The sequence below is a fragment of the Corylus avellana genome, chromosome 6, assembly GCF_965113065.1.
Source record: "Corylus avellana chromosome 6, dhCorAvel1.hap1.2, whole genome shotgun sequence".
Taxonomy (NCBI): Eukaryota; Viridiplantae; Streptophyta; class Magnoliopsida; order Fagales; family Betulaceae; genus Corylus; species Corylus avellana.
In genome coordinates, this window is record NC_142495.1 from 2,998,107 (window position 1) to 3,021,051 (window position 22,945).

The following is a 22,945-nucleotide window of genomic DNA, read 5'->3' on the forward strand; positions in this document are numbered from 1 at the left end:
TTTAATTAATAAAAATATGGTGAACTTAATTATTAAATTATTACTTTAACAAAATTTAATCCGAAGCTCACTTCAAAATCTCCATGCCGTAAACAAACATTTAGCGAAAGTCCCCTTAAACTTGAAAGAGCAATGACTTATATAAGAAGTTTAACCCCAAAGTTCAAAGGTATGTGATTCAACCCTTCGCCTTATTCTGCATAATTATCTATTTATCTTATTTTTACCCTTTCTAATTTGGGCGTCAGAGTAGTTTCACCAGATCACTCCAATGATCCCTTTTAACCCTCTCATTTTCTTGCAAGACTCACTACTCATCATGAAAGTTGCAAGATACTTCTCAAGTCTAATGATGGTCCTGGTAAAGATCTGAAGTCTATTAAATAGCCAAAGGGTGATGATAACTGCTTAGTGGGTGGGGATCAGTAAACATTTGATTATGTCCTTCTATTAACAAAAAAAAAAAAAATCCAAAAATTGATTAATCACAACAAAATCTTTATTAGAAAACATTAACAAACAACTTAAATCCAAAACATTTCTAAAAATACAAAAATAGTTTTTACCTTTACCTCATATCAAAACAACTTCTCAAATTAAAAACAAAAAACACTCCCAACAAGGGGTATGTTTATTTGTTGACCTAAAGATTTTTCCATTTGGTAGATGGGGGACCAAAAGGAAGCAAGCAAAACCTCAGGGAGCATTACCCATCATATTTATTTATTTGTTAAACTTGGCAACACGTAAGTTCCACGACACAGAGTGGATAAGCACATCATTGTCTTGTGCCAACCTAGCTAGCCTTGTTTGTTTGTTTGTTTAATGAGAAAACAAAAGCTAACAATGGAGTCAATATATATAACTCAAGAAACCTAATAATCTAATCCACTTACTAGTGCTAGCTCCATAAATTGCAAAGAAAATTGAGTGATATGCATCCCAAGCCTGCTATTATGCTAAGTAATTGAACCACAAAAGAAAATCCCCTTCCAAAGCAACATCTAGGTTAACTAGAAGGCTGTTTCGTGACCCCCTTTTATCATAAATTTACAAGGGTATAAGATGTCGAACATAAACTCTATGTTATTGATTTGAATCTTCTCCTTGAATTTCACATAAATTTTGACAATAGAAAAAAAAAACGAGATTGCAGAACTTCCCTACTCTAAATGGGTCAGGAATTTTCATTTTAAATTGCTCCCGCTCTTAAGCTGCAGAAATTTCAACTATAATATTAATACAACACGTGAAATATCTCAAAAATAATAATAAATTTACTCATTTAATCATGTTGATTTAATCATGTTGATGTATACCTTAATGGAACTCATAATACGTCCTTGGTGATCATAACATGATGACCTGTATACCAAAAACCATATATATGCAATAATGCACGTCAAATCTTTCATAAAGAACCAACTAACTATGGATGCCAACCACCTTTTTCTTTTCTTTTTTATTATTTGGGTACAGATTCTTTACATCCATTATATTTAGTAAGGATCAAATCACATACAGATTTCTTTGTTGTTAAACCGCATCAACTTCTATTTATGAATGAATGGTAAATGTCATGAATTGTTCAAATTTTGATAAAAGACTTGGGATCCTTTTGTCTCCACATGAAATATTTTTTTATTTTTTTAACATTTAGTACGATAAAATATTATTAATCAAAACAAAAAAATACTTTCGAATGACTAGAAAAACATGATTTAATCTCCGTAAAATTGTTTTTTGAGTTCTGTAGAGGAAATGTCTGCAATTAACCTAACAAACGGGAAACAAATAATAAGAACCGATAGAAAAGTATCATTTCTAAGCAAAAAATCTAATATTTTTAGGTAAAATAAAAGGTTGAATTGTTATGAACTATTCAGTCATTATTTACTTCCATAATAGAGATTTTGAGTTGGAACCTTAAATTGAAATTTTATCTTTATTTTAATTAAAATATTCAACATATTACCCAGTTACACACATGAAAAGAAAACCAAAGTACTAATTAAAATTATTAAATTAATTATTTTTTATTAGCTTAAAATTTTAAAATTTTGATTTCTTTTTACCGGAGAGTAGCGCAGCAGCCAGCAGCAGGTGTTGGGTTTTTTGGTGGTTTGCTTTTACTAGATTCTACCGACTGAGACTGACCCAAATTTAAAACTCACGAATGAAACGAATGTCACAGGTCGTACGCACGTGGTATTATACTGCTCACAGTTAAATTGACCCATCGTAGCACGCCTTCTTGTACAACCTCACGCGCTTTGCCCTGCCGTGTAAGAAACTTCCGTGATATTATTGGACTCAGCAGCACCTCGGGGTGAGATGAGAGTGGGAATTGGGAAAGAGAAAGGGACACGTACTACTATTCTCTTCTCTTTTTTATTTGTTTCTTTTCTTTTCTTTTTTTTTTTTTTAATTTTTAAATAATAATTAATTTCAAAGTTGTTTGTGGATACTAGGAGTACTTTCCTAGTATGGAAAGTTGTGGATATCGATTAAGGTGAGGATTTAAAAATGGTCACCCACGAGCCAATCATCTCCGGCCACTCGTTCCCCTTTAGGTGGTATTCATGTGGAAAAGTACCAAGTGGAGTTTCATTAAAGTAATATGCCTTCCATGTTAAGCATGATCTCCCCCAAGAAAATCTTTTACCCGATCTCCTTCTTTTCAAGGCCAATATCAATTAAACTAAACACCCTAAAAAATAAAAAATAAAAAGTTAATTAGCAATACCATTCTATTATTTCTTCTCAATACTATATGTATATGCTTAATTCGATTTGGAATTGTACAAATTTTGTACCACGGGTGTTTACACTCATAGCAATCTTGATTGTTGACCGGCTAATAATGGAACTGTGAAGATAAAAAATAATAAAATTACTATTTTATAAATCAAGAACCGCCGTAAGAGAATTCTCTTCAAAAATAAAATTTAACAACAAAATGGGTTGTAATAGCTTTACTTTTATTAGGAAAACAAGAGGGACCTAATGTGACTTTAGCAAATAAGATGGGCCCATATGAGGTAGAACCAATGGTTGCCAAGAAAAGGTGTCTCTAATTGTTGCATCAAAATGTTATCTTGGTGACTTGGTCTTGATAGAAACTCATGAAAATTTTGGAACACTCGTTTAGATGCTTACGTCGGTTAGCCAAAATTGTTATAATCTTAAGGGTTGGGTTAAAGGTTTAACCAAATAAGTATCAAACAATTCTAGGATTTTTATCAATAATTAGACCCTTAACAATTAGTAGGCTTAGTGCATGATCTAATATTTATCAGTTATCCTTGCCATGGAGAAGGAATTGAAAATGTATCTAAATGCTTTTATCTTATTTATCTTGATGGTCATGAAACTCTTGTAATTATCAATGATTGGAGGGCTTACTCCTGCAAACTCAACACACTTCTGGATGCATAGATTGAAGAGAGAACCTTTGCTCACCAATCTAAGCACTAAACAAAGACAATTGTCAAACTTGGGAAGCTCAAAAGTTTGCAAACAGGAAGAAGAGATTTCAGGATATTTCCGTAGACCATAGCCCTTTCCATTATGAAAGCCACTACAATATTTTTCATCTCTATCAAATGAATTTGGCCTAGCTCTACAATTTTCTTCACCTAGGGTTAATATAAGATAATCCCTTTCAATGCTTCATGAATAGACAGTTATCTATCTTATCTCAAATTCAATTCTGACGTGACTATAGCCTATAGGGGACTCCTCGTTGATGTGATCTAGCTTGATGGAGGATTTATCCCTTCATTTTAGATATTTTTTTTGTTTCTTCTATCCCTTTTTCTACTCGTTGGTAAAGTTCATCTTAGTGCAAACAATTGCAGCCACAACATTGCCAAATGGACCACCTCCACCTCCTCTATTCATGATGAAAGCATTCCTATCTCCTCATCCGTTCTGCTTGACCTTTGGTTGGATGGTAAAGATCCCCCCTATAACCCCCATTATTTGTTCTTCTTCGTCGCAAAATAAAATAAAATAAAATAAAATTCTTAGTACCCATCTGAGATTTTGAATTTTCTTTGTCAAGGAATTGCATAAGTAATTACAAGAAATCCCAATCCACCAATCACTCCAAAAGCATGTTTGTTTGTGAAAATTGTTTGGAAAATGGGAAATTCCCATTTGTGTAAGAGTGAGGGATGGTTACGAGTTTCCAAATTGGGGAAGAAAGACTTTTTTGCATTATTTTGCAATGAACAAAATTATCACAAGAAAAGGTGAGGGTCTTGTCATTCACACAACACACCAGTCATGGCGAGCACCCATAAAAGTGGTAGAGGAGACTAGATCAAGTCTACAGCCCATCTTTCCTAAACAAGTAACTTGGCTTGGTGAAACGTTTCAAAGGGTCTCTTCCTATTTTGGGTTTTTTGATTGATGTCGATTTGTTGCAATCTTTTCTTTTACTGAAACAGCCGTGTGTTACCGCAAGCTTCATCTTTTCCAATTTCAGATTTTTCTCAATTGCTAAGACAAGCATAGAGTCGTGTTCAAAGCCCCGAAAAAGAGTTGGAACAGACAGATTTTTCAATAGTTTTTTTTATGGCTTCTTCCTTCTTCTGTATGCCAAAATTAGTATATGTGTTGTTGGACTCTTGTAGGCTCTAATAATAGGGGACGGCAGCGTTTCAACTACTCTAGAAGTTGCCTGCCCAAAATGCTAAAAAGTTCTCACCTTTTTTTTTTTACCCGGAAATTGCGAGGAAGTTTTGCTTTGGGAAATTGGAATGTTCAGCGTAGCTGCCAATCCTCTTCCTTTACCCAAAAAAAAAAAAAAAAAAAAAGGGTGGGTCTTTCTGTAATTCTCTTGAGCTAATATTAGTTTCCCGTACCAACAAACTAAAATAATTAATCTCACACCCAGAAAAGGCAACCAAGGTTGTTGGTTGTATTACGTTGGAGGAAGAAACTCAATTAAGAAAAAGCTTTGGTCCAATTCCAGGCTGTGATTGATTTGTATTTGTTTGAAAAATACTTCACCACATAATTCAATGGTTCTAGATCAAATGGTATCTTTATTGTGTAAGGTCACAATCATATGGTGGCATTCTTTGAATTCAAACCCCAAATCCTCAAAATTGTTAAGTGGCAACCATTTCTAATATTAGCCGTATGATCTCCAAAAAGAAAAACACATGAAAATTTTATTTTAATAGACGAATTGAAAAAAAATTCTTTCAACCCAATTTAAAAAACCACTTTATTCATTATTCAACTCAATAACCAAGCAAAAACTGAATTACCCCATTATAGGGGTTGGTTTGGAAATAAAAGTTGTGCTTTGTGACACTCCTGTAAACAATCAACTAGCATGATCGACAATCTTCAACAAGAGCTATCTTCTTCGAAATATGATGGGCCACCCACTACAAGGCCCTTTATTATTAGGCCTAAAATCAAATGGGTTCGGTTTGAATGGTCAAGCCCATTCCCAAATCCACTAGATCACCACTTATCTCAAGCTTAAGCTAATAATAATAAAAAAAATTGTATATTTACTTAATTGAGATGATGTCCTACATATGAAACATTTAATTGAAAAACGATGAGTTACAAAGATAGGGTTCGAACACAAAACTTCTACTATAAAACCAAGTTAAATCATCATTTACTCCAAAAGTTTAAGCTGATAAAAAACTCTTAATGTAATCATCTAATTAATATTCTAACAATTACATCACTTACAAAACTTCCATCATCCAAATGATAGTTTATATATTTTAATACCAAACACAGTGGCCATAAATAAGTAACAGCAATGCCAAGTCTGACCTATTTTGTCCCATATTGATTTAAATCAAGTTCAGTGAAATGTCTTGCATCCCATAATTACAGAATCCCATTTCAATAGTGAACATGGCTTTTCCACATTTTAATGTAACTCTCATCTATGTGTACATGTAACAACATTGTAATCTGGCATTCCTTGTATGGAGCACGCCAGTAGGCTGACAAGCCAGTTTCATGTGTGCAGAAGCTTCACAGCGAAGTAAATATGTAACTTGATTAATCTTGGGAGCACATTTTTTAGGAAATGGATTTCCATTAGCGACATTAACTGTCAAAAAAAATTAACATGACATATCATCAATTTCCATTAGTCAGATTGATGAAAAGACTTAATTGCTACTTATTAAATTACTTAAGAGACTCAATTATCCAACTTCAGATTTCACATATTTTAACGAGGTAGAACAGGCTTCATATATGCAAATCAGATAGAGATGTATGGAAAAGGAGAAAGCATGACAGAAATCTGTGGCTAGTTGGCAAACACAGAATAACGAGCAAACCATATTACTAGACTTAGTACTGACCTGTGCTGCCATTAATTCCTCTCTTTTTGAGCAAGCAGAAATTATCTTCTGTTGAAAGAGGAAAAAAACCAAGCGCCATAGCCATTAAATTCACAACAAATGGAAAATCGTAGAGCATCCCAATAGGCGGTATTATACCCTCAGATCAAGATCATATACAAAGCGCACCCATGTCGGGTGGCCCTCCATCAGATCCACTGGTTGGTGCAGCAGCTTTAGCAGGTCCACCTTTCTTGCCTTGCTTCCATTCCTTTTTCTTTCTGGAATCAACTGATTGGTTACTGATACAACAACACAACCACATTACAAAAATGATGAGATTTTGTAGGAGCGTGGGATTTTTTTTGAACAACACTTGTGATCAAAACACCATTATCCAAGCTCTACATAACATCATAGTTGACAGAACCACTTAAAGAACCTCTTCCATTTTCTCTTCATATGCTAGATAAGATGTGCCCTTCTCCCCATTGGTAATCAAGTAATCCTCACCAGTCAAGCCAGTATTCCCTCATGCATGTATGCGTGAATGCGCACACAAAAACAAACAAACACATGCATACATACATACCTACATAAATTTAGGTTTGTGTGTTACCAGCCCTACAACGTAGGAGTCATGAAGCATACATTACAAACTTAGCAGAGGATCTCCCAGTGACTGCTCCACAACAAGCTTTGTATTTCTTCTTTGAACCACATGTACAGGCCTTATTTCTTGAGATCTTCTGCAGTGGGGGATACAAACGAACAGGTGTAATTTGGAGCAGACTCCATACTAAGGGAAGCAATTCCTAATTTGCATTATATATATATAAAAAAATAAAAAAATAAACCTTATCATCTGATTGGGAACTACTATCACCATGACTTCTTTTAACACTATTACTGGAGGCATCTATCAAATCGGTCTTCTCTATGGGTTCTTCGTCATGTTGCTCACAGTTTCCATCTACAACTTCATCTGGAAATCCTCAGGAATTTTAAAATCAGAATAGTAAAAAGAAAAGAGCAAAGAAATATTCAACATGGTCAACCAACAAAGGAGTATAATGAATCGTGTAACAAGAAGACAAACGAGGTAAGTAATAAAATATTTATTAACTTAACAAAGATCGGTAAACAGAGTCTAAATTTCATACCTTAAAAGGAAATGTTAAACCTGTACCAGTTTCTATGTATTCTTTTTCAAGTAAAAGATCAGAGTTCTCCACTCTTCAGGCTCAATCCACCCTTTTTAAGCTAGGACGAGGGCAGATTAAGAAAATAAAACAATCCCAGGTCAAATGTCCTAATACACCAACTAATAGACCAAAAGAAGCAGGAAATTTTAACAAACAAAAACGAAGAACACTTGCTGAATCATCTCTGAAGCACCACTAAAACCAATTGCTAGAAACAAGTAGATATGACGTTTAAAATATTAAATAAAGGTAATTTTTCTTTCAGATTGTCTCATCACTTGAAACCTTCAACAACCATGCATTATTACCTATCAAGAAACATATAACAAAAACACCCATTTCCCTCTTTTGATCCTTTTAGACAAAGCCACCTGCTTAACAAGTAGGTTTCAAGTGATGCTCATCAAGAATAATCGATGAAGCACCACTAAAACCAATTGCTAGAAACAAGTAGATATGATGTTTAAAAATATTAAATAAAGGTAATTTTTCTTTCAGATTGTCTCATCACTTGAAACCTTCAACAACCATGCATTATTACCTATCAAGAAACATATAATAAAAACACCCATTTCCCTCTTTTGATCCTTTTAGACAAAGCCACCTGCTTAACTGGCACTAAAATTTACTGGTACTAGTTTTTGAGAGTTAATTGTTAAGAATAATACTATTCACAAACATACCACCTACAAATATGCTAAAAAGTGGCAAGGAAACAAAATACAAAGTTGTGTGTAGAATGTAAGAAAATTGTTTATTACAAAAAATGAAACAGCATCATTTCTAGGCACACCCTCATATAATTATCTAGAGTGTGCAAAAAGTACTGACCGGCCATTACCATAGGAAGTATCTGACTGACCATGGAGTGAATCAGTTTGCACCAAGTACTCTTCTGCTCCTTTTTCTGCTATCAGAAGCTCTATTGCGAGGTCAACATCACCATATACTTGTTCTAAAATCTGACATGAGAACAAGAAGAATATCTCAAAACTCCATGCAGTCCAAGAATACCAGTAAATAAAAGGTCAGTATATCAGCATCAACAGAAACAGATGTTGTACAGGAGGGAAAAAAAGCACAGAAACAAATAAGGCAGGTCAATATCACCTGTTTGACTTTTTCAGCATCTTGACATCCAGTTCCTCCCATTACCATTTTGATGGATCCAGCATGGATAATATCCTCACCAGTTCCTCCTTTAGACCGCGTGACTGCAGCTTTTGGTTGATGAGCTGTTGCTGAAAGATCTGCATCCACCTTTCACAAACTACAACTTATCAGGATATTACCAACCAGTAAATGCTCACACCCATTACTGTTGTAGTAACAATTAGTTTGAAAAAGAAGCAAAAAAAAAAAAAAAAAAAAAAAAAAAACCTTGATAATGATTGGCCTAGCTGGTCCACCAGAAGGGTCTTCCTTTAACCGCACACTATTATAGTGTTCTTCATCATGATAGGATCTGAAAAACCATTTGCAATCATATTTTAGTATCGAAACACCAACCATCTGTTATTAAGAGGAAGTGTTCATTAAATTGAGCTAATAAGAATATACCACAACTACAGAAAACTGCAGAAGTGGATCCAAATCAAACGACTGATATAGATCTTGAAGCATTAAAATCCATATAAATATTTACCTGTAAGACTTTTGGCACCACTAGAGGAAAAGTGGCTGCCATGCCCTATGACACTAAATGGTGTATCTTCTGTCGATAGAAAAGCATTAGTCGATACTGCTAGTGCCAGCAGGCAAATAAGGTCTTTTAACTCAAATGGATATTATAATCTATGCTAGGAAGAGATTAAGGACGTCCGCTGAGTATAAGCAGGTAGAGGCATGTGTAAGCTGCTAATTCACTTTCCAATATTGCAATCCGTCCTATTCACTATATCTAAAATCTCTAACTGATATCACTCAAGTGTTTCACGTCAAATCCTGGTAATATTCCAAGTCAGAACTCAATCAAGGACAAAACCTTGATAAACTAAAATAAGATAGCAACTTAGTCTATCAAGTACTTGAAACAACCGTATTACTTACACCTCTCTAGTCTAAAATTTGCTTAGTAACATGAACCTATATAAGCTCTAAACAACATCTTAATTGCTAAACTGCGACTACCATACCACAAACTTGCACTTCCAAATCTGTCACAGCTGTTTCTACAATATACAATATGTGAAAATAACTGTTATTGCTCAACTCAACAAAGCACGACCCAGAAATTCTAGGTCGGTTACGACATCCTTTCTCATCTATCAGCTTTACTAAGGGCCATTTTAGAATATTTTTTAAAAATAAGAATACACAATTGCAAGGGAAGTTTTACACCCATCCCTGATCAAAAGACAAGCAAAGCATACTACAATCATGATAAAAGATTCAAGGTTACTTACAAATGGACCATGCAAGCTCCACGCTCATCAAAATTGCGGATGTACCAGCGAGGTGACATGTTCTGTATCAAGTAATGCAGCAACACAGAAGATCCATCTTACACAGGCAAAGAGATTTGGCATGTCACATATATGATTGTGTGTGGGAAAGTGTACTTGTTCAATCATATTAAAGTATGCATGCACGCAAACATGTAGCAAATTTGAAAAGGTAAAAAATGTGCTAGTAATTAATCATTCCACCTGGCATTGCCATGATTCAAAATTCTTCCAGCCAAAAAGGTCATAAAATAAAAAATTTGGCAGGAGAAATTATGCTGCAAATACAGACACTTACATAAGCTAAAAACTCAAACGTTTTGACCTAGAATACCTTGAACTAATTATTTATGCTAACAGTAATGTGTGACAGAGAGTTTTAAATTAAGTTTAACTACAGGCCCTGAAGACTAGCTTTAAAAGTGCATTACCAACTAAAATGCCCAAAAAAGGGGAGAAAAATAGAAGGATACTATCCTAATCATGATAAGCATATAGATGAGGATTGATAATAAATGCAGAGGGAAGAAAAAGGTCTCACTCTGTGAATGCATATATTACTATGTGTAACAAGGGAAGCTGCTTGCAATTCCATATGTCCAGCCCATGTGCCCTCCTCTTCCATGGATTGGCAGTATTCATTAAATGGAATATCATCCTCAATAAATGGTTCAAACATTTCACGATTCTTCTGTAAATCACAGGTCAAATGTCAGAATATTTGGAAGTTGGTTATCCAATAAAAATATGTGAGATTGGGATCATAGTTCATACTTGGGGGGTGGGGGGCAACTGGTTTGCAACTATACAGAGTGTGATTTGTTGCAAATAACAATAAACAGAGTGGAAAACGTCATCAAAATAATAATTATTTCTTTCACACTGACAACAATGTCTTTCATATAGCCCCTCCATGCTTATTAGAGCTACATATCCGTTAGTTATTGCAGGACATTTATTTACAAGACCAGAAAAACATGTATAAATGGAGAACTAATTTACTTATAAATCCCAAAGAGTGTTTACAGAATAGAATAAATACTAAATATGGTACGTCAAACACCATAAACAAAACAAAAATTAAATTAAATTATAAAAATTAAAAAAAAAAAAAAGAAAAAAAAAAAGCCCTTTAAAAGGTGTGAGAACAATTTTCTCGGGAAAAAAAAAGTATTTATTTCAAATGCCATGTACCAAAATATATTCTACCACCATGCTGCGATACTTCTTATGTTCCTCTTCATTTCCTTCCAACTGATCTGCAAGGGCCCTGCAAATTCATCAGTGCATAACTTAAACTGCATTAAAAAAGGGGGGAAAAGAACTATTTGATACACTTGTTTTGTTGGTGATACTGTGAAATCCAGATCATATACAACAAATATTTGATACATACTATGCAGCTTAATATATCAAGTTAACAATTGCAGAAGTAGAATGATAATACATTTTTTTAAATTTTATTTTATTTTATTTTATTTATTTATTTATTTTTTTTATATATAAGTACAAGTAGAATGATAATACATATTATATACTGAAAGTAGAAAATGTAAGATGAGGCCATTGAATAAACACTCACCTGAAGAAACAATTACCATCTGCAGTCACTTGGTTGATTTTTAGGCCCAATGCATCAAGCTGAGCACGGAACTGAGAAATATCAGTCACCTTTCCCTGCTTTTTGACCTGTCCACCACAAAAATTTCCATTCACCAATTGTTTTGGAATTTTTTAAAGGAACCACTTATTAAAGCATTATGCTAAACATAGCCAAATTCCTGTCATCATCGTAAAGACCACAAAACCTCACGTTGGCTAATACAAGCTCAAATTGTCATTCACAACTTCAAGGGTCAAAGTTGCAACCCATGCACATCTCCAACTCTATATGATTGGAACAACATACATAAACCACTAATGCTGCACACCATCTCGATGGTACACAACATGCTTCAACCAATCTCAAATTTCTCAAACAAAACCATTCTCAACCAAGGATTGCCAGTTATCCTATCACCAAGTACCAAAAGCTTAACCAAGGATAAATTTAACCATTTAATTAATATTTTAACAATCACTTTCACGTGTAGACACAAACTACCTTCAATAAGTGATGCCCAACAAGCAGAATATTTAACTAAAATAAGAGTAAACCGTAGTGAAAGGATTTAAACTCTGATATGATATTAAATCACCGCTTATCCCAAGAGTTTAACAATAGGATCTCTACAGCACTTGCAACATCATGATCACTCTCCAAAAGCGTAGCTGGGCTACCTCAATCACGTGATATACATATGCAATATATGCATACATGATACATACCTACATACATACGTATATATTTATTTCCATGAAAACTCCAAAATGAATTATAGCAATCAAAAGCATGAACTGAACAAATTAATAAACAATTACCAACTTAAAAAGAGAGAGAGACGCACACAATTTGTAAGCGATTATTGCAAAAGTTATTGCGAATATTGGCAATGAGACTAGAAAAACAAGAGTAAAGAGGAGAGGCAATGAGCGAAGAGCACATGTGAAAAGCTTACGTGAGGCTGTCTTTTAGGTTTCGAATTTTGACGCTTTGTTTTTGCCATTCCTCTCAATCCCAAATCGTTTCCCTTGTGATACTTCGCACTTCGCAGAGACTTAGGTTTCGTCCCGACAAAAAACACCGACAGTGACAGTATTTTTGGTTGCCTGGTTCTGGGTTCAAAGTTGTTGGTTTTGGGTTCAAAGTTTAAGCCCATATTTAGGCCCAAAGTCCAGCAGTTATAGGGCCGACAATGAGGCCCTATAGAATATTATTGATAAAGTCTCAGTGGAATTTTGGGCTGGCGAATGAGGCCCTAATTTTATGAAGGCTCCCAAAAAAAAAAAATGAAATAGTTTTTAAATATTTCATTGGCGAAGTTGTTAATGATAAGGAGGTTTGGCTTGAAGCAATTTGGGTTAATTATAGAGAGATCGACAAATTCCCTGCCATCAAATCCTTAATTGTCTAACAAATCATGATTGCAAATCAGTTTTGGGGTTCAAATCCAGTCGGTTAAACTGATTTGATGGATACTAATTAGTATCTTAAACGACACACTTAGGTTTTTGGTAGCAATTGTCGATAATACTGCTAAAGCATAAAATGAATGGCTTAAACTAAACTCAGGCCCACTCTCACCTGCACGCCAAAACAACAGGCCCACCTCTGCAGTTATTGCTCATTATGACCTGGGAGGGCAATGAGTTTGCAGGCGGCCACACAACTCTTGAAACCAAAGTAATTAAACGGTGTGACGCACAAAAGATTGGATCGCTGCATGCTGCTTCCACCAGATGTGAAGGAGCAACAACTGCCATCTTCTCAGTTATTGCTTTATATTTAGCAACGTGGGCCTTCTGTGTTCCAAGTCTTTATGGCACTTTCCGTAAAGAAAGTTCTGTCTGGTGTGTAGTAATAAAGTCATGTTCGTTAACATTGCCATGCAAGTCGTGTAGAATCCAATGTAACCACAAGTAGGTTGCCTGTTTTCACCCCCCCAAAAAAAGTATCTAGGTTGTATTGGCCTTTTGGTTCATCAACTTCTGTTCACTCAATCAAGAGAGACTCTCTCGGTCCAGTTTTCTTTTTCAAGTAGGTTTTGACTTTTTTAAAAAGCTTAATTTGATAAAAAAAGGTAAATCTAATTATTTAATAAATACTTTAACAATATTCGTCACGTGTAGGGAACATGACCCTCTCCAGTTCAAATAAACTGGAGAATATCCAGTTAGTTATAGTAGAAGAGTATTTTTGTCTTTTCATATTTTGATAGGACAAAAATACTACTTCACTATAACTAATTGAATATTCTCCAGTTCATTCGAACCAAAAAGGATCTTAATTCCACGTATGGGCTCAAACTCCCTTTTAATAGGTGAGATCCAACACGTGAAATATTTAACTAAAATGTGGGGTGAATTTGACGGAGTTATGGTTCGAACCCAAAACTTTTGGTTCTGATATCATATTAAATCACTAATATTTCTAAAAGTTTAAGATGATAGGAAAATGTGAGTCTAATCATTTAATAAATACTTTAACACTCTTTCTCACGTGTGGGCTCAAACTCCCTTTTAATATATGAGACCAAACACGTTGAATATTTAACTGAAATGAGAAGTGAATTTGACAGAGTTAAGGTTCCAACCTAGAATATTTGACTCTGATACCATATTAAATCACAAGTTATCCTAAAAGTTTAAATTGATAGAAAGAAGTGAATCTAATCATTTAATAAATACTTTAACATAGTCAGATACACAAGATTGCAGCCAATCCTAATCCATTAGTTTGAGGCTTTGAGTCCAACATTTCTCACAAACCCTACAATGGTTTGGTTCTAGTCCATGGATGGGGTACTGCCAAACAGCCCTTAAATTAACTTTTTTCAAAAAAAAATAATAATTAAGAATGGAATGGATGTATCACATCAACATCAACAAAAGGGAATAAGAAGTGTGATGTATAACATTATACATTGATTCTTGTTGTAGGTGCACTCAACAACCAAATGCACTGCCAAAAGAGAGGGACCATTGGCCTACTAAATTGTCGTGATCATGTGATTGGGACCAAATAAATTTGTCATATTCATATTTATTTTTGTTAACTTCAAATAAGGTTGAGAGTTTGGACAGGTATAACCAGGTTGTAAGCCTAATAACTACAGGCTATACAATATATATATATATGGATGATCTTGATCATCTTATCTTGTACTACACGATTGAGACACAAAGCGTGCTTAGAGAGAAAAAGAACAAAGACAAGTAACAAAACTTTTTTTTATTATTATTATTTTACGAGAATAAAAAAAGAAAAAAGCAACAAGGTCAATGCTCCTTTTTATTTTCCTACATATGCTATTCCTTATTCCACTGTCTTTAAAAGTTCCCCTACTCCACCACTATGTACCACCACCAGATAAAAACGAATGAATGGATATGGTAGGACCTTCTTTTTTCCTTTTCTTTTTCTAAATAATTTTGTATGTTCTTAGCTAGTTGTTTTGAATGCTGCACTTTGAGCTATACAAAATTATTAATAATTTGAATAAACCAACTAAAAAGTCATGAACCGACTCCTCAGACCCCTTCCAGTGTTCCGACTTTGCTCGAAATAATAACTATCATTAATGGTGTCTTCATCCATTAGGATTATCAATCATATAACTCTTTTTCAAGTGTGTATCAATAATAAAAAATTAAAACAAATAAAAAATAAAAACAAAATGGAAAGTAAAATTACATAAGATTTGAAGCGAGAGATAAAGAAATGACATGATGATAGATAAAATGGATAAAGAAATGACAATGGCAAATAGCTAAATAGTAATTACTCAACTCATCCTAGCTAATCTCTTCCTATCAACAAAACATATATATATATAATGAGAGTACATACACACCGAAACTTTTTAGTTTCAAGCCTCTAATATTTATTACATCTCACTCCAAATCTTTGTCTGTTTCGACCTAGTCTACACCTTTTCATAAATTTCGTACTGTATAATTGTTTTTATCTATATCTAATATTCTATTGGTTTCAGCCTATTTCACCCAAAATCTTAATATAATTAAGATAGGAAGCAACTCTTGAGTTAGCTCTCATTTCCTCCCATTTGAGGCTTAGAGTTTATCATGTCAGCTATCTAAAATAGTAAAGAACAGTTTAGACTAATTACACTTAATCTCTCCGACCAATCACCCAGGTCTTTCTTCCTTTTCATTTACGCCCAACCCCAACCACCATAATCACCACCTTCACTAACACCGTTGCCAATGCTGACGTGATAAAATTTAAGTTACAAATTAAAAGAAATGAGAGCTAACTCAACTAGAAATAAGCCGAGCTACTCCCATTAAGATAACCCGTTAAGATTCGTTCAATTTTATTTTTTTTCGCAATTTTAAAGTTGAAGAACTAATTTTGTAAAATTAAAAATTAAAAAATAAAAAATAAAAAAACATTTCAAACTTATTTTGTTCTCATCAATGTGTATATACACGCTTGTAAAAATACATATCTTTTAAAATAATCTTGAAGAAAGAGCATTGATAGATGGATTAAGACATCCGAGCTTCCGGCCCATCGGGTCAAAGCGAAAGCAAAAGGGGAACCAAAACCACGCAAAACGCAGCGAATCACTGCGTCAGATCCCAGCCGACAGTTGCCCGAAATCTACATTTCCTCCGTACACTCGCTTTCTAAGTATAGTCTACACTCCCGCTTTTTACTTTTCCTATTTACCAAACACAGACACGCGCGCACGCTATAGTCATAGTTGTAGTTATAGAGTGCTCTGTTCTGGAAGCTCTTGTGGGTTCTGTTGGTTTTTTTTTTTTAATAATCTCATCCTCTTCTCCTCGAAGCCATCTCCCTGCAAGTGTGGGTGTCGGTGAGATCGGAAGCTACCATGCATTACTCAGTATGATATTTAATGATGTCTCTGGGTTCTCTTTGATTGTTGTTTGTAGCTCCATGGAATCGGGTTTCTTTGCATTGATGGCCTTGTTCTCTCGGCTCTGATAATCCATGCACCGTGAGACCCGGTGGGAGTGCCTTAATATCCTTCAGATTTAGTGTCTTGTTGATGTTGACTTGGTGGGCATTGGCAATGTGAGATTTGTTGATTGTTACACTGATCGGTTGGTGAATGTTTTTAGTGAAAGCCAGCTCACTTATACATGCATTGATGCAAATACTTAATTGTTTGATTTGTCTGGGATTTGGTGGCGTCTTTTTCTGTGAGGTTTTTTTTTTTTTTTTAATTTGTTCGTACCCATATTCGAATGAGCAAAATCTTCTGAACTCAATGCTTGATATGTGGCCTTTGAGAAGGCACAAGGTTGTGTAATCTGTAATATGTAGCTGTAAGAAGTAAAAGGGTCACGCTTAGAAAAAAAATAAATAAATAGAAGTGTCAAGCTGCTCGTGGTTAGATTTAGAAAAGGAAACTGTGTTTTGGGTATTTACTAGAGAAATAGAAGTACCTTCAGCTGCCCAAAATTTTGTTTTATATGGTGGGTGTAATAGCCTTTTGGGTGCTTTGAATTTTTCAAATGCATTAAACGGCTGTTTAGTGCTTTGGCTAGTATGTTTGTGAAAATTGTTTCTTCCATTTGAGACTTTGGCCCTCTCGAAACATAGTTGCTAGTGGTAAACCTTAATGTTCTTTGGTTTTCACGAAAATTTGTTGCAAGAAAAGTCGTCATGACCGGATCTTTTTTTTTTTTTCTTCTTTTTAATTTTCTTGTTCCATAGATACATGAATAAATAATATAGTCAGCATCGGATGCTGATATGAAAGAACAATTATAAAATTTCTTCTTTCATTTTCGATGCAGATTCTTTGTATGAGATCCTTATAATATTCAAGCTGCACTAGGTAATACAATGGACCAAAAGACATGGCTTTGGAGGAAGAGATCTTCAGAGAAGGCCATTGTCACAACTGACAAAATAAACTCCCCTTTAAAAGGAAATGAAGAAGAGGTAATACAATTGCTGTTTTGCTCGCTGATTATTTCTTTGCTGTTAATTCTACTGCAAAATTGAGTAGTTGATGTTCTTCATAATGCGTCATTGTTTAAGTTTATAGCAGAGTGAGTTCCACAACACCATACTCTCATCAAGCCAATAGGTTCACTGCATTGACATGTTTACATATTAAGTCTGGTGCTTTAGCAATAAATGTTTAAGCTTCATTTTTTCCTCGTATATAATCAGGATATCCTCCCTGGACTATTTGTTGATCAAAGGTACTGTTGACTTCGTGAGGAATTTAGCAGTTGAAAGCTTAAATCCTCTTAGGCAACCTTGAATAAAAGGCTTCTTTCCTTAATATGCTGGATAATTGGTGAACAAATTTTTGAAATGAGATAAAATTATTAACGTTAGTTGGGTTTTGCTCACCCAGTCTACCAAAATAAAAGGTCATTTTATTAAGGGGCTGAACCTCATCTGTCAGATGATTGAATTTATAATCAATAATTAAATGAAAGCAAAGCAGTGTGCTGCTGTAACAATATGTCATGCATCACTTAGAGAGAGGGGAGGGAAGTTGTTGAACTCAACGGAATTGTTGGAATCAGATTTTGAAGGATTTGTTTCCATCAGAGGATATTGGATTGCTTCCCCCCCACCCCCCCAAAAAAAAAAGAAGGGTTTCTCATTGCTAATACCAAACATTTACTTTAGAAAGAATGGTTGAAATAGAGGTTTGTCAAAAATTTGGTATGCTATAAGGTGGAAGTAACCTCTTTGAATTATCAGAGTTCCATTTTCAGTTCAGCAACTGTCTTCAAGGAGAAACATTAGCATGATTCGAATCATCCATCTCCACAAAGTAATGCTCCTCAACTGGTTAAAATAATTAAAATTCTCAATAAAAAGATGACATCTGTTGGCGAAGTTTCGTATGAATACTAGATATGCTTTGCCTGTGTGGTTGCAAAGATGTCCAAGCTTTACCAGATTTTGCCTCTCGAGTCTCACAACCTAGCAACTATCATCAAGAAGTTGGTCCCTTGTCATTATGCGCAATGAACTTCAAAACTGATTTCCCAAGAGGCATTCCCTCTTGAGCAGCTTTCTGCTGCCTGTCCTTGGTTGCTGAATGTTTTCTGCATGGCTTTTTTTTCTTTGGAACTTTTTTATGTACTCTGAGGCAGTGGTAATACCCTTACTCTTTTTTTCTTTTTTTTTTTAGATTCAGAAACTTCTAACCGAGAAAGCTGAATTGGAGAAAGACCTGAGAATTTCAAATGATAAGCTTTCTTCAGCTCTCTCTGAGCGTGATGCTAAAGATGAACTTGTGAAGAAACAAGCAAAGATGGCGCAAGAAGCAACTGCAGGTAATATAATGTGCTTTTCCTGCCTTTCCAGGTTCCCCTGTATTTTGTTGTGAAGGCTTCTTTTGTTTAAAAAGTAAAATTTGAATGCATAAAAATAAAGGTTGTGGGTTGCAAATTACCAATCACATTTTGATGTGCACTTTGTGAAATTATGTCTTTGTTTGACAACATAGTAATCCCTTTTTTAAATGATTTTTACATAGGCTGGGAGAAGGCAGAAGCGGAAGCAGTGTCTCTAAAGCAAGAATTAGATGAAGCTTTGCAGCAGAGAGTAGCAGGTGAAGATAGAGTAGCTCATTTGGATGCAGCGCTCAAGGAATGTATGCAACAGCTACGTTTTGTTCGAGAAGACCAGGAGAAAAGAATTCATGATGCTGTGATGAAGACATCGAAGGAGTTCGAAAAATCCCAGATGGTTTTAGAGGAGAAGTTAACAGAGACCAGTAAGAGGCTTGCTAAACTAGGTGTTGAAAATTCTCAAATTAGCAATGCTCTCTTAGTGAAGGAAAAGTTGATAGAAGATGTCAATAAACAGTTGACTGAGATGGAGTCAAATTTTAGTGCACTAATGACTAGATTACAATCCACAGAGAAAGATAATGCTTCTTTGAAGTATGAGGTTCGAGTGCTTGAGAAGGAGCTTGAGATCCGAAATGAGGAGAGAGAATTTAATCGTCGAACAGCTGATGCATCACACAAGCAACACCTAGAGAGTGTGAAGAAAATTGCAAAGTTAGAATCAGAGTGTCAGAGGTTGCGTCTCCTGGTCAGGAAGCGATTGCCAGGTCCTGCTGCGGTGGCAAAAATGAAGAACGAAGTTGAAATGCTGGGGAGGGATTCAGTTGAAATGAGGAGGAGAAAGTTGAATGCAGATGCTTTCATGGTTGACTCTGCAGTCGATGACTCTCCTGAAGATCTCACTAAAAGGATTGGTAATCTGACTGAGGATTTATGTTCTATGGAAGAAGAAAACAAGAATCTTAGGGAAGCCCTTCATAAAAAGGCAAATGAACTACAATTTTCAAGGGAAATGTATACTCGCACAGCTTCCAGATTATCACAAGTTGAGTTGCAGCTTGATGAAGTGTCAAAAGGTCAGCGAATCGTAGAGCCAACAAGGAGAAGTTTTACATCACATGATCTCTCTCTTGCATCGATGTCTGAAATTGGCAGTGATGATAAGGTTAGCTGTGCAGAATCATGGGCTTCTGCTTTGATTTCAGAACTGGAGCACTTTAGAAATGGAAAACAAAAGGCGTCACCATCATCTAAAACTGTTGGAACTTCAGACATTAATCTGATGGATGACTTTGTTGAAATGGAAAGATTAGCGTTAGGCTCTGTTAATAAACCATTTGGGAGTCCTCATGTTTCTTCAAATGAAACTATTGCAATTTCTCACCCTTTGGAAACTGAGTTAAACGGGAATCCCTCAGAGTTAACAGGTAGGGAGATTGTTCCAATGCCTGACTCTGAATCAGGCTTCAGTGCATCAAACCAAGAAATCAGGTCCAACAATGCATTAATGGGAAAAGTTCCTGGTTGGCTTCAGGATATACTGAAAGTGATCTTGGAGCAAAACTGTGTCAGGCAGAGAAACCCGGATGAAATACTTGAGGATATTAGAGCAGCTTTGGCATATATACATAGTCCAAAACCCACTGAAGTTGTTGATGCAAGGGAAGGCTCAAACGATCCTGATGCATCAAATCCTCCACTTGCAAGTGGTCACATCTCATGGAAACAATCAAATAAATCTTTGGTGATGGATTCATCTGACCATGTAACTGATGCTGACATTTCGTTGGCAGAAAAGAGCAATCCACAGTTGCATTTGGAGCTTGGTAAGTCAATAGGCAAAATAATTGAGCTTATTGAAGGTATTAGTTTGCCATCTCTGGATGATGATAACCCTGAAACATTGTCCAGAAAGGATGGGAATATATTCACATGCAAGAATTCAGAAACACCTACAGGGTACATGGTTCGGGTTTTCCAGTGGAAAACTTCTGAACTCAGCGCTGTTTTACACCAGTTTGTTCATACTTGCTATGATCTGTTGAATGGAAAAACTAACATAGACAAATTTGCCCTAGAATTAACTACTGCTTTAGACTGGATTATGAACCATTGCTTTTCCCTACAAGATGTTTCAAACATGAGGGATGCAATTATGAAACATTTTGATTGGGATGAATCACGAAGTGAAAGTGAAGCAGAAGTTGGAATGATTAGTCATTTTTCTGAAGCAGGACGTGTTCCAAGAGAACGGTTAGCATATTTGCACATGACTGCTGCTTCCAATGGCAATCATCTTCAAATTGAAGAACTTCAGTCTACTGATAGGAATCTGAGGGATGAATTGAAGAATTTGGAATCTTCAAAGAAAGACTTGGAAAGAAGGCTTCAGTCAGCTACTGATAAGAGTGAGTCCCTGATGAATAATCTCCTCGAATCAGAAAAAGCAATTGCGAGCTTGCAGAGAGAGTTGAAAACTCTTAAAGAATCGAAAGGAATGATCGAGGATCAAACCGAAAGTTGCAAGTTGATGAATGAAGAAGATCTTGATAGACAGCTTACAGTGGCTAGATTGGAATTACATGAGGCTCAGCAGAAGTTTTCATCACTAGAAGCAGAGCTGGATGATAAAAATAACTGTTACGAAGAATTAGAGGCCACTTGTCTTGAACTGCAGCTCCAGCTTGAAAGGTACTGATAATTTTTCTTTTTATGATTTTGCTTCCGTGAATATGATGATTACTTATGATATCTGAATTGTTGAGGTGTCTCTTGTATCCGATATATTTCAGCATTACAAAGAAGGAAAGCCCAAACAATGACCTCAATCAGGAAGAAAAGCAACTTCGGACTGTAAGTTCATATTGTCTTACTGGATGTACCTTAGCTGTGGAGAAATACTCTCCTTTTTTTTTTTTTTTGTTGCTGTTTTACTATCTGGTAAATTTGATGATAACTCAAGCTGCCTCACTTTAAATGTAAACTCTTTAAAAAGTTCATATATAAATTTCACTAACGTTGGCAATGTAGAAAGGGTATTTGACTATTTAATTTTTTTTTGTTGCACACAGAGAATATAAATTAGTATTGTAAAGTATTGAATGTCACTATTTCCAATGTTATTGTAATTTTCTTACTGGTGCTTAAGTTATATTGTACACATATTACTTGGAATTGAGTGAAGCGCTGTTGATCAATCTGCAGGATTGGGAGATTACAGCTGCTTCAGAAAAGTTGGCGGAGTGCCAGGAGACTATCCTGAACCTTGGAAAGCAGTTGAAGGCATTGGCTGCTCCAAGGGAAGCAGCCCTTTTTGACAAGGTCATCGCTACCCCCACTGACATAGTTACCACCACCACCAGCATCACAGCCACAACCCCGCCCAAGGACAAGATCATGAACCAGCGCTCCTCTCTACTTGATCAAATGCTAGCAGAGGATGATTCTGCAGCTAAGTATCTTAAATTTCGTAAGACCAAAGAAACTGATGGCAAATCCACTAGAAAAGATAATGGAGCATTCCAACAACCTCTAGAAAAAATTATTGTTTTAAATGGGGTTAAACACGAGGATGACGATGCTACAGCCGGTTCGTTGGCTATTGTGCCTAGCAAGAAGCGGGGAGGAGCGAGTTTGTGGAGAAAGCTTATGTGGAGAAAGAAGAAAGGAAATATCAAGAAACCCCCTCTTCCATTTTGCCCATGACAAACATCGTAGAGTAATAAAGAACTGATGGCAATCTTGGTGCTCAGGATTCCATTTGTTTATCATACTTGTTTGGTTTGTTGTAGAGGAGGTGAGAAGTAATAGTCTTGGATTTTTATCAGTCGTATGAGAAAGACAGTGAGAAAGAGAATTTTACATGTTGTGTGTATTACTGCTGTATATAAAACTGATGCGGGGACAATTATAGTGTACAACGTATGAAGAATGTCCCTAAGACGATGAAATTTACTTGAGCAATGTCTAATAGTTGTATTAGCAATTGCAAATGAGCCTTCTTGGTTTTCCAAAACAGCGGGCCATGCATGTGAACACGAGG

At 35.5% G+C, this 22,945-nt stretch overlaps 2 protein-coding genes across 10 annotated transcripts; one reads left to right on the top strand and one right to left on the bottom strand.

Annotated features, from left to right (window-relative positions):
- Nucleotides 1-5,673: 5,673 nt before the first annotated feature.
- On the bottom strand, nucleotides 5,674-12,653 carry LOC132187168 (SEC-C motif-containing protein / OTU-like cysteine protease family protein). Of its 5 annotated transcripts, none has more exons than XM_059601376.2 (12): nucleotides 12,543-12,653; nucleotides 11,583-11,673; nucleotides 11,179-11,243; nucleotides 10,526-10,675; nucleotides 9,946-10,007; nucleotides 8,921-9,005; nucleotides 8,651-8,800; nucleotides 8,382-8,502; nucleotides 7,193-7,320; nucleotides 6,987-7,084; nucleotides 6,357-6,637; nucleotides 5,674-6,097 (listed from the first exon to the last, which is right to left on the bottom strand). In XM_059601376.2, the coding sequence occupies exons 1-11, from the start codon at nucleotides 12,588-12,590 to the stop codon at nucleotides 6,508-6,510; spliced, it is 1,128 nt and encodes a 375-aa protein (XP_059457359.1). In that variant the 5' UTR covers nucleotides 12,591-12,653; the 3' UTR covers nucleotides 5,674-6,097; nucleotides 6,357-6,507. The 5 variants fall into 5 exon arrangements, with proteins under 5 accessions (XP_059457359.1, XP_059457358.1, XP_059457357.1 ...); XM_059601375.2 differs by having other exon boundaries at nucleotides 6,987-7,081; nucleotides 11,179-11,254; nucleotides 11,567-11,673; XM_059601374.2 differs by having other exon boundaries at nucleotides 11,179-11,254; nucleotides 11,567-11,673.
- Nucleotides 12,654-16,142: 3,489 nt separating this feature from the next.
- Nucleotides 16,143-22,862, top strand: LOC132186387 (filament-like protein (DUF869)). 5 transcript variants are annotated; one of them, XM_059600338.2, is made up of 6 exons: nucleotides 16,143-16,240; nucleotides 17,377-17,524; nucleotides 18,741-18,885; nucleotides 19,089-21,594; nucleotides 21,696-21,756; nucleotides 22,108-22,862. In XM_059600338.2, the coding sequence occupies exons 2-6, from the start codon at nucleotides 17,426-17,428 to the stop codon at nucleotides 22,606-22,608; spliced, it is 3,312 nt and encodes a 1,103-aa protein (XP_059456321.2). In that variant the 5' UTR covers nucleotides 16,143-16,240; nucleotides 17,377-17,425; the 3' UTR covers nucleotides 22,609-22,862. The 5 variants fall into 5 exon arrangements, with proteins under 5 accessions (XP_059456321.2, XP_059456320.2, XP_059456322.2 ...); XM_059600337.2 differs by lacking the exon at nucleotides 16,143-16,240 and adding an exon at nucleotides 16,327-16,457; XM_059600339.2 differs by lacking the exon at nucleotides 16,143-16,240 and adding an exon at nucleotides 16,345-16,427.
- Nucleotides 22,863-22,945: the final 83 nt, after the last annotated feature.